We start from the raw sequence: 15,100 nt of genomic DNA, 5'->3' as shown, positions 1-15,100 counted from the left end.
ATTAAGTGGTTATCACATGCAGTAATTGGTGGAACAGCCCTTCAAAACCCTTATATCTTACGGTGGGTATTATGTCAATTGATCTGGAATAGGCTTACTTTGTAAAGTTTTGCACCTCAATATTTTGAGTTGGGTGAAGAATTGTTTCTTAGGAGATACTCCCATGTAGTCCTTTTCTCAGAGTACACAACATATGCAAACACACAACACAAGCCTGTGATGCTTATTTACAATACACACACACACACACACACACACACACACAATGATTAATGAAGCTGGCCCAGGACGAGAAAGAGGAAAAACAACTTTATAAATACTAATGTGCATCTGACATGTGGTGTTAGCAATCTGTGGCCTAATACCCAAAGTTAGCTTGATGGAGATGGGGGGGGTAGTGAGATCCAGCCAAAATTTAAAACCCCACTTATTTCATTGAGAGAGTTAAACATCTTTAGTTTGTTTTCTCCCGTTCAGATGAGCAAGGCTTTAAAGTGCTTTAATGCTGACTGGACTGAACCCTGCAAATCTCTTTAACAAGCTCTTCTTGAGAACTAAACTGTTAAAAAGACCTTTGTATAAAGAGTGTCAGGCAAAATCGACCCCGTCTACCTAAACCCATTTTCGGTTCTTACCAATTGTATGGGTTGCTGGCTCCATCTCTTCAATCTGCACATGCCTGGCGCCGGCTGGAATCTCAAACATTTTCAAAGCACCCACTGAAAATCGTGAAGAAAAGAAACCATTCTTAAAATGGGTAGAGCAACAGTCAGAGATAAGTTCCATGAAATATTCGCTTTTAGACTCTCTGAAGCTGCAGGAAATAACAGGCTTTGAAAAACACACACAAGTATTTTTCTCTTTTGACTTTTGCTACAGCTATGTTTATTTAAGTATGTGTTTGACACCCTAGGGACACCTCTGGCACAAAACCACATTCAAAGTGAATGGAGATGTCCCCCATGGACTGAGTAATCCAATCCAGTTCTGCGGATCTTGAGTACAGGAAGCCAATTATATCATTTTTTTGAATAAGGAAATTTGTACTTGTGTATAAGAAACACACACACACACACACACACACACCAGAATATGCCCAGATGGAGAGCATAAACAGGAAATTTCAACCCATGTAGCTTTCAAATGACATTGGAGAATATACACAAAATTAGAGAACAAACAGGATGTTCTGCGCATTGCCTGGTCAATATATACAAATGGATGGAATCCCTCGGATGAGTTCATATCCTCAGTCACTCAGAGACTATGGCTACTGGGAAGGCAACTTCCAGAAATGCCCTGCGGATCGTGTTCATTGGTGCACACTCTGCATGTCGTCATACAGATACACTCCATCACCAGTGTTTATGCAAACACTAGATGCAGCTCACATTAACTCCAATTTAAATAGTTTTCCCCTCCAATAATAGAGGCGGGGAAAGGGCTGCTGCTAATTCTGGCAATCTATATAGCTTGTAAGGAAAATTTTAAAAGACACTCTGTCTTAGAAGCACTCTAGGTCCTTGCCTCTCCGCCTTTAAGAGAAGTTTGTCTTTGTACTCTCACCTGCCTGCTTTGGGGATTTGACCAAAGTCCCCTTCACCGTCCGGCAGTGGGAATTGTCACCCCCACAAACACCACACTTGTCGTCCTGTTTGAGGGAGCCGATTTCTTTGTCACACCCAACGTGCTGTCATAAGAAGAAAAAAAACACAAACACAGAGAAAATATATACACAGATAGAGTTTTGCTTCAGATTAGATAGATAGAGTCTATGTATCACCAGTATCATTAAAACAAAGTTATGATCCCAAGTGTTTTTAGAAAATGTTTGGTGCGGGTGTGTGGGTGTAATGGTATTCAAATTGCTTTGGATCTTGCAACACCACACTCAACCAAAATCTTCCTATTATCCTGGAAGCAACCAGCATTGTCCAGTGTTTTATTCTATATCTAGCAAGCTCAGCTTCGGCGACTGAACAGTGTGCTATAAATACTGAAATAGTAAGCCAGAGGATTTATTGCAATCACCACAATTACAGCCCTGTGTGTGGTGTGAATGAATAGCAGCAACACACAAAAACCCAGTGCGGTTGTCTGGTGAGGAGTTCTGGGTTTGTGGGAGCAAAGTTCAAGCCACTTGCTCAGTTACAAACTTGCTGGGTGGCCTCAAGCAAGTACGATCTCTCGTGGATCGTTTCCCCGTCTGCAAAATGGCAAGGCATAGGCCTGCTTTGCCAGGCTGTAGGAATAAAGAAGGATGGATGAGATCCTATGCCCATGTTCTTAGAAGCAAACTCCCTACACATCCACCGGACTACTCTCTAAATGAATGCATTGTAAAGGGGGGTGTGCAAAGTTCAAATACACACCCAGGGTGGGGATATTCCCTTCCATGCAACCTAAATAACAGTGAGGAAATTTGGCTAAAGACCCAAACAACAAAGACTTCTTAATATCTCTTCAAACCAAAATGGCAACATGAAAGGAATTTTAAACTAAGACTGAGCTGAAATTACTCATGTTTCCTATTTTGTGAGCATCAAAAAAACACCACCCTATCACTTTTGGCGAGTTTTCTGCACTTGTTACAAACACATTTGCCTTGTTTTGATGCTTTCCTTGTTTCCCCCTTTTCCATTTTTCTCAACCTCACAAAGTCCCCAGTCTCATTTGTGTATGATTCTGGTTATAAAACTATCCTATGGGTTATGACTGCCCATGTGGTTTGTCAATGCCATTATGGACACTCATGACAAAATCACGTGCGTCAACTCAAGTGACGAGGTTCGAAGCTGCGTTGGTAAATGAATCTCAGGATTACATGGGCAAAGGAGAAGGAAAATGGCAACTAGAAGCTGGAGAATTGAAATGATGCTGAAATTGCTGTAAGGTGGGACCTTTGGTGCACTAAATGTGCTACTTTGGAAACAAATATGAAAACTACAGGACATCTGGCAAAGCCCTGTTCAATCCCATTCCAGAAAAATCTACCAAAATCTGTGAAAGTTCAACCAACAAAAAATAGCTGTCCTCTGCTCTTCCTTTTGACACAAAACATATAGGAAAACAGATGAACCAGCAAGTTCAATTACGTACCACACACTCTCCCCTCACACAGACACTGTATGGGTCTCTATAGCTGCACCTTGTGCCATCATGAACAACTTGATTCATGAATACCACGTCTCCAGTTTCCTCAGACTGGCAAATCAGCTCACACTTCTGGGCATCTGCAGTAAAACAAACACACAGAGGCGTTAGGTACTATGTGTGTGGATTTCAGACAAAAGTGAAACAACAGTATTTTGTAGGGCTGCTCTGACGTTCTCAGAAGAGATTTATTTTTTTATTTTTCTCACCCTCCTAGAAAATGGAGGATTTGCAGAATTTTTCTCTGGATATTTTCCACCATTTCCCCATATCAGAATGAGGCTGGGTCCAGACCTTGTGGAGAATGCAAAATGGCAGCCACGCTACACACGCAGTTGCTGCCGTTGTCACTTGCAACAGTGACAAAACACACACAACACCCTTCGCTTCAGGGAAGAGGGAGATAAAATCTGCTGCCGTCACTGTCAATGGTGAGCCCCCCTCCCCCCAAAAAAAAACTGCTGGAGGGGGGCGGTGTGAGCTGGAGTTCAACACCATCTGGATAGCACCACATTAACTAATCTTGAGTTGAAGATCACCTTGCCTTCTGGTCCTGGAAAGCTTTTTTTCCCACCCATCCAAATGGGATTCAAGTGCCTCTTGAAGCCCAACATTCTGTAGTACCATATGCGAACTTTCTTGCTCTGTACTGGTCAAACAATCCTATCCCAAATGTTTTTCTGTAGGGCATCCAAAACAGGAGGTCACAGAACACATGTGTACCATATTTTAGCCTGTGAAAGAGCTTAGCAGGTTTGGGGTGCATTTCATATCCTCCATTTTGAAAGAGATTTTAAAAAATGCCCCCACTAAAGACTTTTCTTGATACACATATAGGAGGACCTTGGCTCTGGCTTAAAGACTAAAAAGGTAAAGGGACCCCTGACCATTAGGTCCAGTCGCGGACGACTCTGGGGTTGGGGCGCTCATCTTGTTTTATTGGCCAAGGCAGCCGGCCGCTTCTGGTGAACCAGAGCAGCACACAGAAATGCCGTTTACCTTCCCACCGGAGCGGTACCTATTTATCTACTTGCACTTTCACGTGCTTTCAAACTGCTAGGTTAGCAGGAGAAGGGACAGCTTAAAGAGTACCTCAAGCTGAATCATTGTTTAGCATAGCATGCACAAGCAAGAACAAGCCTTGGGTCCACATGCTGCCCATTGCCTCTTGGCCAAGAGGAAGAATCCAAAAGCTTTTGCGTTGATTTCCCCTTAACCATGAAATGCACTGCGTTGCCCGATGGTGGTGAACAACCCCAACTATGGTTAACTTCAAAAGCCAACATCAAACTGTGGAGCTGGTAAAACTAACAGCAAAAATAACAAACCAAAATGACAGACTATTCACAGAAGAATGGAAGCCCTTTTTGGAACAACTAGAAGAATATTATAATCAGGTGAAATCGCAAACAGGATTTGAAATATGAGAATCAGTAGAAGATTGAGAACATATGAAATAGATGAAAATGTCTTAGGTGAAATGTTTATTAGAATGCAGTATGTAAATGGGATGGGATTAAGAACAGCATGGATGGAAAGGCAGGAAGCCAAAGTTTAAAGAGAAACGTATAACAAATTTTAAATCTGGATTATATATGTTAAGATTCTTAAGTTTAATAAAAACTTGACCATGAAAATTGGGGGGGGAGGCAACATCAAACTGTGGTTCCTGAAGCTGGCTTGCTGAAGCTAACCATAGTTTGCAATAACCACAGTTCCAGGTTCAAATGATATGGTAAACTGTAGCCAGCTAAAAGCAGAAGCTTTCAAACTGCTCCTCTCAGCCACTTGGGAGGATAGGGAGCACATAAGGCGGAGGCGCCTGCGCATGAATCACATCTAAAATGTCCAGCTAGTGTGGAAACAACAGTGATGATAAGAGTGAGTCTATCTCTCTCCCAGCGTATGAAGTCAGGCCAGTTCAGTAAGCTCTCGATTCAGGGTGGATCAGCAGTGTCTCAATGCCTTACCATCATGGTGTTCATAGGGAAGCCAAGTGTGCTTGGAGTTCTGGTGGGTGTAATAAGAGTTCCTCTTGGAGCATTGCTGGGCACGGAAATCCTCATAGGGACCACGGCACTCTTCTGTATTGCAGACTTGGTACTCATACGTGGCACCTGGGCAATGGCGCCCTCCGTAGGCTGGGCTGGAAAACAAGCAAGCTGCTGTTTAGGGAGCCCTGCATTCTTATCACCCAAAAAAACTTAAAGAGAAATTGCATTCACTTCCATGCTTTCTAATCTTAGCGCTTTCTTTTCTTTGAACCAATTTTTTTGCATCAGAAGCTCGGGCAAACCCAAGGGAGCGTCTCCACCCACATTGTTCAGCCCAGACACTGGGGGCCTGAGCTGAGGGCCTTCTAGCGGTTCCCTTGCTACGAGAAGTGAGGTTGCAGGGAACCAGGCAGAGGGCCTTCTCGGTGGCGGCACCCGCCCTGTGGAACGCCCTACCATCAGATGTCAAGGAAATAAACAACTATCTGACTTTTAGAAGACATTGGAAGGCAGTCCTGTTTAGGGAAGTTTTTAATGCCTGATTCTATTTTTAATATTCTGTTGGGAGCCACCCAAAGTAGCTGGGGAAACCCAGCCAGATGGGCAGGGTATAAATAATAGATGGTGATGATGATGATGATGATTGGTAAAACAGAGTGCAGTCTCTGAAAACTGCCAGAATCTCAGTCCAACTAACCAATGCATTTAGTTTTAAATATAGAACCATGCATATGAGATAGCTCATATCTGTGGCATAAAATGGTAAACCCAGCAACTGAAATATCGCTCAAGGATACAGATCACATGTTTCAGTTGTTACTAGATGAATTTCTGCTTAGTTTTATTGCGATTCATTTATGACTTGTTCTACTGTTCCTTCACAAACTCTCCTCCTGCCTTTTTTTGTTTTTCGGTGACCCAGATGCATTAGAAGGAAGAGAGGCCCCTTCTGTCCCCTGCCAGATGCGATTTCCCCAAACGATGCTCCTAGCGGAAGGGCCAAACTTACGGTGGGTTGTTGCAGTTCCTGCTGCGGGAGCGTACCCCACCCCCACAAGTCCTGGAGCAGGAACCAAATTTGGACCAGGAACTCCAGCTGCCATCCTGGCTGTATGGTTGCTCTGAAGTCTTCCAGATGCAGTGACCCTTGAAACACCACTGGAACAGGAGAAGAAACAGGGGTTACCTGAACACCTGCCTCTTCATTACTGTCCAGTGTTAGTGAGGAGATCAGTTCTACAGCCACGGAAGCACCCGGCTTTACAATAGGGTTCGGAATCTGTTTCTCCCACTCTCATTGGTCAGGCGGACAGTGACAGCTGTGAAGTCACGAAACCTTAAAGTAATAAAGAAAGGTCTCAGGGGGCCTGGGTGGCACAGTGTATTCACGAAAAAAAGCCTGTCACCTCTGCAGCACCAAGCTAATCCCCTGGCACAGATTGAAAACTTGAAACCACACTGAGGTCAGCGGTCCTGTCCTTGCCCTTGATTTTTCCACATCAGAACTTCGCAGTATTTACACTGGAACAGTTCAAAAGACCGGAATGGGAAGGGGTGGAACGAACCTCCTGTTTTCCATGACTGCACTTGAACACAAAGCGCAAACACCCAATGCTTGTTGCTAAAAATGCAGTGGGCATACACCAGAGCGCGGCTGGTAGTGAGGATTTCCTGATGTGCGGCTCTGAGTATTTAAGGATGCACAGCTAACCATCATACTCTACTGTGGAGACCACCAGAGTAAGGCCAGCACAGCCTTTGCAAACACAAGTTACCAAGTGGAGCAATGCAGACCTAAGTAACAGTCGGCGCTGGACCTAGTACCAGTACCCTTAGACGTATGCATTTATTCTTTATTTAAATTTAGGAGTTTGCTTTTCCACCAAAAGATGCTCAAAGCAGCTTACAACAGAATTAAAGCAAGAATCATGAAACTTATAAAATTGCTTGATTTTTAACAGTCTCGTTTTAAAGCCAGCAGTTGACAGCACTGGAAGATAACAGAACCAGATTTAGAAACATATGGGCAGGCAGAACAAATGCTTCTTCGCACTAGGTGTCAAATGACTGCAATGGGACGTGTCTGGGTGGGATCACCTGGGGAGGGAGTTTCATGATCCAAGAGCCATCACTGTTAATAGATTGCTTTCTGGTGGCATTTAACTTCATGCCCAATGTTGGTGGACTCAAGAGCATCATCTCTTTTAGAGATCTCAACTAGTCTCTGTGTTGCAGAGGGTGGGGTATTCCCTGAGACAGCAGTAACCAATATGGTGCCCTCCAGACACTGTAAGACTGCAGCTCTCATCAGCCACAGCCAGTATGCCCAATGGTCTGGGATTATGGGAACTGCAGTCCAGCAACATCTGGAGTGCGCAACATTGGCTCCCCCTGCTCTAGATTATTTCTAAGCTGGTCAAAATAGGGCTTTGGCAGCACCAAGAATTTAGCCTGTAAATAAACTAGCAACAACAGTTGCTGCTGCTTCCAGGAGCTAGCTCCGGATGCAAGTCTTGCTGCTGTGTTCTGGGCTGTCTTTTTCTCGGGTGGAAAGAGCAGCAACACAGTCTGCATGGAAACAACCACGTCAGCATAACAGAAGTGAAGTACTTTTCTGCTAAGTTAACAGGGGAATAAATGAGCATCATGTAGGTACAAACATAATGGTTTTCACAGTGGAGGATGGAGAGGTGAAAGATTCCTGATCAGTGCCTCCATTCACCTTTTTCTGTAAGTCCATGGTAAAAAGGTAAAGGTAAAGGACCCCTGACAGTTAAGTCCAGTCACGAACAACTCTGGGGTCTCACTTTACTGACCGAGGGAGCCGGCGTACAGCTTCCAGGTCATGTAGCCAGCATGACTAAGCCGCTTCTGGCGAAACCAGAGCAGCGCATGGAAATGCCATTTACCTTCCCGCGAGAGTAGTACCTATTTATCTACTTGCACTTTGACCTGCTTTCGAACTGCTAGGTTGGCAGGAGCTGGGACCAAACAATGGGCGCTCACCCCGTCGCGGGGATTTGTACCGCCGACCTTCCGATCGCCAAGCCCTAGGCTCAGTGGTTTAGACCACAGCACCACTCACATCCCTTCAAGTATATGGTACTTTTATACTAATCTTAGGAAGCTATTCTCCAAGGTGCAGAATGTTACCGACATCTTAGGCCTGGTTGTTGTTTTCAACCACTGCCAATTTTGGGGAAAGGTGTGGACATACACAAAGCATTTTAATGTTCTAGATGAATAAAAGGTGCCTGCGTAATGCTGCCCAAAGAGATACACACAGTCCCTACATATTCCTATAACAAGGCATGGTCTGGGTGCCCGCATGCATTGTGCAAAAGGGTTAGGGCAGGGGTGGAACACACCAGCCTTCTGCCAAGGATGAAACCGCCCAATATCAGATTCAACAGCATGGGTACCTTGCCTGATGCACACTCAGTTCCATCTAAGGGAGGTCCTTTCTTTGTCTTACAGAAATAGGGGTTGTCAGGATGGCTGCACCACAGTTGTTTGCACGGGTCAAAGGTTCTGAACTGTGAAGAAGGAAAATACAATGCAGACAAAGAAAGGACTCACTTTGTACATTTAATCCAACAGGAAGTACAAGTAGCTTGTTCCCACCAATACTTCAGCTTATGTTCTAGTGAAGATCGTGTATTATTGTATTATAACACCCAGAGAACCATCTATTTAAATGAGGAAATGTTGAGGTTAGCATGCCGCTTTTTGCACTGCCCCTACTGAAAATACAGAACTTAAGGTAAGTGAAGTTTTTTCCCCCTCATCACATTATTCTTTTACACAAGGAAAAGCTTCACCTGCTAAATTATGTATGTCAAAGTACTTTCAAAACCACGTTAAAAAGGCTGCGTTTTCTCCGTTTTTGAAGGAATCCAAGCTTACATGGGTCTAAGACACACACACCCTTTATTTTATCTTATTTCAAATATTTTTATGCCACCCTGCTAGATTTCAGGACAGTTTTCAACAGCACCAGCTGTGCTGACACCATTACCATCAGTGCAGAGACTGCTCCTGCTTCACTCCTTCCTAGCAGAAGGAGCAACAAATGACAATCTCTGGCTTAGCTTTATGTCCAAACAACTTTCAATGAGAATCCAAGGTTTTGTTCTTGGCTTACCAATCGTGGTTTGTTTGGAGGCTAATGCTACTAAGCCAGAGGTTGCAGAGTGTTGCTTCTTCACTTGTTAGGGGAGAAGTGAAGCTGGGGCAAAACATGGTAAACCATGAACTATGATTTATTTATCACAGGGGTGGCCTAACCCTTTATTCACCCAAGGCCAACTTTCCAGGGGCCACACGGCAGCCCAAAAGCAGGTATGTGGGACGTCCCTTTCATTTACACAAGAGCAGGATGGGGAAAGTAGCAGCAGACCGCCTACCAACAGGGTTCCTATACTCACAGCTGTGCATGTTTTGTAGCCCACACCAAAGTCGAAGCGGCATTGCTCATCCATGGAGTAATTGATTCCTGGCAGCTCAGGCAACTTAGGCCAGTTGTGCTCAAAAGGGTCGTCCAAGAGGCAGTCGTAAGAACTGCAACGCAAGACAATAAAGAAAGCTCAAAGTTATTAGGTTCCTTGCCACTTTAGCATTTTTCTTCAGATACCCCACAGGTCCTTGTTCTCCTAAACAGCTGGGCATTCTAGATTGGATTTCACCGTCTTAATTCAACACGGAATTATCAATATCTATTCATTCAGTGTGCATCCCTCCTCACCCATTCATTCTCTCCATAGAAGACAAAAACAAAATTTCAGAATAGCTTAAGAGCCCATGACGACGACAACAACAACAACAACGTAGACCTACTGTATGTATCGGTTCAGCTCTTGCTTGCTGCATCGCGACCAGTGGTAACGGTGGAAGGCAGCTTGCACCAGTGGCGCCATAATGCTTCCCATGCTGGTTTCATCGGCACATCGGTTACCTTGGCCGTCGTGTTCCATACCTAACCTGTTTAAAAAGTCTGTAAGTGGTGTTCCCAAGCACTAAGGTATATGAAATAGTGAATAATGGAACAGCAGAAGTTTGAGTGCCACTGCTTCAGTTCCTATTTGTTTATTTGCCACATGTACAAAACTGACGTTAAAGCAATCCTAACTATGTTAAAACTGCTCCGACTTACTTACCACTTCCAACCCACCCACCCCCCTTGCTCCCATGGCTAGAAACAGACCTGGTGGGAGCCAGTGTCCCTCATCAAAGTGACCCACACCTTTCTAGGTCACAGAAATTAAATAACAACATGGGAGCACCTCACTCAACACCATGTTTGCAGTAGCACAAATATATGCGCTGAACTGGACTTGTGACCAGAATTTGCAGAAGTCCATAGAGAGACCTTCTGACCATATGGTGGATGACATCTCATGAGTTCTCTCTGTGATTACCTTTACAGGAATGAGTTCCACAAGGGCCTATCACGTTCCATAGCTGAGTCATCAGCCATCAGTGTCAGTGGCATTAGAAGCTACTGAATGGTCTCCGGGGATCAGGAGTGTACCATTTCCCTTACCTTGCCAGCAATTGGCTGGCCCAGGCCCAGGCTATCTAATGTCCTCTAACAAGGCTGCAAGATGACGAGCACTTCCACAACCTTACCCAAAAAGGGAAGGTTGAAAGACTCGTCGGAGAATCAACACCAAAAGATGCGGGGGATGTTTCTGCCCAGAGCATGGCATTAAAATTTCTCATTAAGCCAGCAAACTTTTAAGAGCAGCTGAAACAAAGGGCACCCAGGCATCAATCACTGCAGAGATACCAGTGAGAAACCTGCCCTGACGACTTACACATGTCCAGTCTCATGAGCGACCACGAATGCCGACGAGAAGCCATCTTCGTGATTGAGGGTGCAACTGCGCAGAGGGTGACACATGCCTGTGACAGGAGCATATCCTGGAACAAAGCAGAGGAATAAGGGAGAGAAAACGAACCACGGCAGGGATGGGGGGCATGTAGGACAGGGGGGGGATCAAGTACTAGAGCTGTTTCCATCAAATTTCACACCCAGCTCTCTCTGGAGGGAGGTGAGCTTCACTGGGAATGCAAATGAATCGTTTTAGGATGTTCTGCCACTCAGACCTTATGAAAGCATATATGCTTGGAAGGTCCTAAAATCAAAAATTGTTGTTGTTTTTAAATGTTTTAAAAATTTATTTTTTACCAACAACCAAAACACAAACAGTGAAACCCCCCAGGCGGCTGATACATTGGGTGTACATAATCATTAATAACATATTCAAATCGACCATATGTACAATTTTATTTACGTTGACACTCCTCCATCCACAAGGTTTATTTAACTTTTAACATTTTAATCGCCCTAAATTGTTCAAACACACACAAATAATCCAGTATCTTCTCAAACCAACCCTCCTCTTTCTCACTAACCTTAAACCCTTTCATTCTGTGTATCTTCACAGTTAGATTTTCTAAAATTAAAATATTATTCAGTTTTTTCCTCCATTGGTTCACCCCTAGCTCTTCTGAATTTTTCCAATTACTCGCTATAACCTGTCTGGCTGCAGTTACCATCAATTTTACCCGTTTACATTCCTCTTTTGTTTTTAACTCGGTGCTACTTAGACTAATAAGAACCATTAATTTAGATATTCCCACCTTCCTACCCACAATTCCCGATATTTCTATACCAATCTGTTTCCAAAATTCATTAACTAATGCAAAAATGGTTTTAAATCTCAGCACACATACAGCACACATACAGTAATTTACCCACCACCACATACATTCCCGATCGGCATTGTGGCAATGACCCAGCAGGGAAAGCATTCAGACAAACTAACAGAAACTAAATGCCAAGGCAAATGCAGCCCACTAAGGATACTGTGGGGGCCTTCCCTGTGCTTGACAAGGCCTCTGTTTCTGCAGCCTGAGGCAGGCAGCAAAAGCAGGACGTTGGTTGACTCTCTGGTGGGCCACTTTAAATGTATGACCATGAGCTGCCTTTGGTTTGACGAGCCACAGGTTGTGCAGGCTTGCAATGGGGACTGTTAGCAAGGAACAGAGTCGGAGGTAAAGTGATATGCACCTCATAGCCGTACGACGATTCTGTGGATCTTTAGGCTTGTACACCAGCCATCCCGGAAATAGGCTAGTGGGAAATAGGGTCAAACTCTCAATAGATCTGTCATCAAATGCCATAAGGTCCAGTTCCTGGCATTTAGCACCTAGTGACTGGTTAGATCGGAGTGGTGAGGGCTGCGATTCTCCTCCTGGCTGTTGCTGGGCTTCAAACTCCTCTCACAGCCCTAGTCAACATGCCCAATGATCAGGCCAGCAGCAGATGGAGAGCCACAGGTTCTCTGTCTCTGGCTTAGATGTTTATTGTGCATTATTTGTATATGGCATGGCATGCAGTGGTCTGCTAAGTTTATTTGTTCATTTTTTAAAAAAAAAAAAGCTATAAAAATTATTCCCTCGATACAGATTTTTCTCCATTTAGATACTTTTGAGATGTTGAATACAGGCATTTAATTCTCTTTCCCATTATGTGACTGGCTCCATCCCAAACAACAATCTTGCAAATGCCTCGGACAGGTAGATTTGGGGGCTCTGGTGTTTTGTTTTGTTTTGTTTTGTTTTGTTTTGTTTTGTTTTGTTTTAGAATAGATCCCACAATCCTGAAATTTACTGGGCCCTGAGAAAAATGGTTCGACCCTCATTTAGTGACATTACAGCTTCTCTCAAGAGGCAACAGCTACATTCACAGAATCTGTGCTTTTTTAAAAAAAAAAACTTATCAGTGACAAGCCATTATCCTCTTATTCTGCACTGGATCACATAGTCAAGAGACAGGAAAAACTCAACAGAAATGCCGGCTGTTCTACAGCAGAAAGAGGGTGAAATAAACACTACCAAGGAAGAAGCAGAAACCAAAAAGACTTTGCCACATACCTCAGCTGGCCAAGTGTTTGGAGAGCAGCCAGCAGGGTACAGACTTCATTTCCAGTGAAGTCATCTCGGCTTCTATTGCCAAGGACTGAATTTAACATATCTCTCTCTGTGTGTGTGACACTTTACATTCCTCACTCTTTCCATGGTTTAATGGCAATGCCCCTTGACCAATCAGATTGTGCTTTCAGGTAGCACCGCCATTCACTTTTGTCCTGTTTCCTTCTGGAGACAGGAGGAGAATTTATACCTTTTTCCTGCCCAACCCTGTGTCAAGTGGGCTATTATCCCCATAAATGGATTCAACACAGAATGGAGACAAAAGGAATAGAAATGGCGCAATGCAGACCATTGATATGATCCAATTATAACATTTAGCAACGCTGGTCAAGCATGAGACTCTTAAATCTCAGGGTTGTGGGGTTGATCCTCAAGTTGGGCAAAAAGTTTCCTGCATTGCAGGGGGCTGGACTAGATGACCCTTGGGTTTCCTTCCAATGCTACAGTTATAATATTCTATGAGTCTATGATTTCCACTGGGGCATGCAAAAAACAACAACACAAAACCAGCACAAAACGCTTCCACAGGGTGGCTGTTATCGAACTACTTTTGCCATAGAAACTTCACATAAACAGCTATGGAGGGGTGGGGGCAGAAATGTCTCTTTCCCATGAATTTTTTTTTAAAAAAAACTACCACACACAACCCCGAGCACTACTTTCTGCACAAACAGAGGCCTCAGCATTTTAAAGCAGGCACGCTTGCCAAATGGAACTGGAAAGTCAGGGACCCCTGCCAAAGTCATGAATGGCCACCTTTGTAACTTTGATCTTTCGTTTACAATGCACTGCATAGCTATTGGGTTTAAAGGCCCAGAGCAGCTTCCATTAAAGCAAATGGTTTTAGCAGGATCAACGTTAGACCCCTTTTGAGAAGGCGGGCCACCAGCGTGCGCACTTTAATTACCGTTTCAGTTTTGCTGACTACCTCTCTTGGCTTGTATCCCTGTGCTGAGCCGAAATATTATGGAGCTGCTGCGTCCACCCGTCCACCCCACCCCCATGGAGCTTTGAGACTTGCCCTGACCTCAGGACACTGGGCGAGATCTTCCCATGGTGTTCATTCCAGAGACACCCAGCGAAAGCAGAAGAATTAAAATGAATGAATGAGGCATTGGGCTTTATAAGCGCAAATGTGACCGTGTTGAAATGTATTTATAAACTAAATGGTTGGGTGGAACTGTACTAAGGGTAATAAAACGAGAGGAAAATATAAGAGGAAAATATAAGTCACACTCTCATTTAAGAATCCCTCACACTCTCCATCACAACAATAGCTGTCATGCTTAGGAAAGCGTTTTATTGAAAACCACGTATATCCCCTGGGCTTTCTCACCGAAAAGCATGTCCTACCATATAGCCCCAAATAGCTCTAACTCCCCTCCCCCCGTTAGACAGAAGTGAATGAAGCCTGTCAGATTACAGACCAATTAGTCTAGGTTTATTTGCCTTTTTAAGGGACGCAAGTGGTGCTGTGGGTTAAACCACAGTGCCTAGGGCTTGCCGATCAGAAGGTCGGCAGTTCTTATCCCCGCGATGGGGTGAGCTCCCGTTGCTCGGTCCCAGCTCCTGCCAACCTAGCAGTTTGAAAGCACATCAAAGTGCAAGTAGATAAATAGGTACCGCTCCAGTGGGAAGGTAAACAGCATTTCCATGCGCTACTCTGGTTTGCCAGAAGTGGCTTAATCATGCTGGCCACATGACCCAGAAGCTGTATGCCAGCTCCCTCGGCCAATAAAGAGAGATGAGCGCCACAACCCCAGAGTTGGTCACGACTGGACCTAATGGTCAGGGGTCCCTTTACCTTTACTATTTGCCTTTTAAGCTGATTGGCGAGGGAGAACTAAACGGGGTTACTACCCTCTCTGCAATTTGGCAGGCAACTATTTTATTATGAAAGCAGAAGTAGCCCTAGGAAAGCAACTTGCAAAATATCCCAAAATCCTGTGTGGGAG

The 15,100-nt window shown here is 44.3% G+C and overlaps 1 protein-coding gene across 4 annotated transcripts in view; it reads right to left on the bottom strand.

Annotated features, from left to right (window-relative positions):
* The window catches only part of ADAMTS14 (ADAM metallopeptidase with thrombospondin type 1 motif 14), a 70,633-nt gene that overhangs the window by 14,312 nt on the left and 41,221 nt on the right, over positions 1-15,100 (bottom strand). For all 4 annotated transcript variants that reach the window (XR_014219590.1, XM_082222014.1, XM_082222012.1 and 1 more), the window contains exons 7-15: positions 10,964-11,069; positions 9,984-10,127; positions 9,575-9,707; positions 8,570-8,683; positions 6,157-6,305; positions 5,124-5,299; positions 3,100-3,233; positions 1,567-1,690; positions 636-719 (exon numbers count right to left, since the gene is read on the bottom strand). Coding sequence is in view for 3 of the 4 variants with exons in the window: in XM_082222014.1 (XP_082078140.1) it covers positions 636-719; positions 1,567-1,690; positions 3,100-3,233; positions 5,124-5,299; positions 6,157-6,305; positions 8,570-8,683; positions 9,575-9,707; positions 9,984-10,127; positions 10,964-11,069 (1,164 nt within the window). In the remaining variant the exon portion in view is untranslated. The remainder of the gene's footprint in view (positions 1-635; positions 720-1,566; positions 1,691-3,099; positions 3,234-5,123; positions 5,300-6,156; positions 6,306-8,569; positions 8,684-9,574; positions 9,708-9,983; positions 10,128-10,963; positions 11,070-15,100) is intronic.

The sequence above is a fragment of the Podarcis vaucheri genome (assembly GCF_965113315.1).
Source record: "Podarcis vaucheri genome assembly, chromosome: 5".
Taxonomy (NCBI): Eukaryota; Metazoa; Chordata; class Lepidosauria; order Squamata; family Lacertidae; genus Podarcis; species Podarcis vaucheri.
This window is presented reverse-complemented; position numbering and strand designations above follow the sequence as displayed.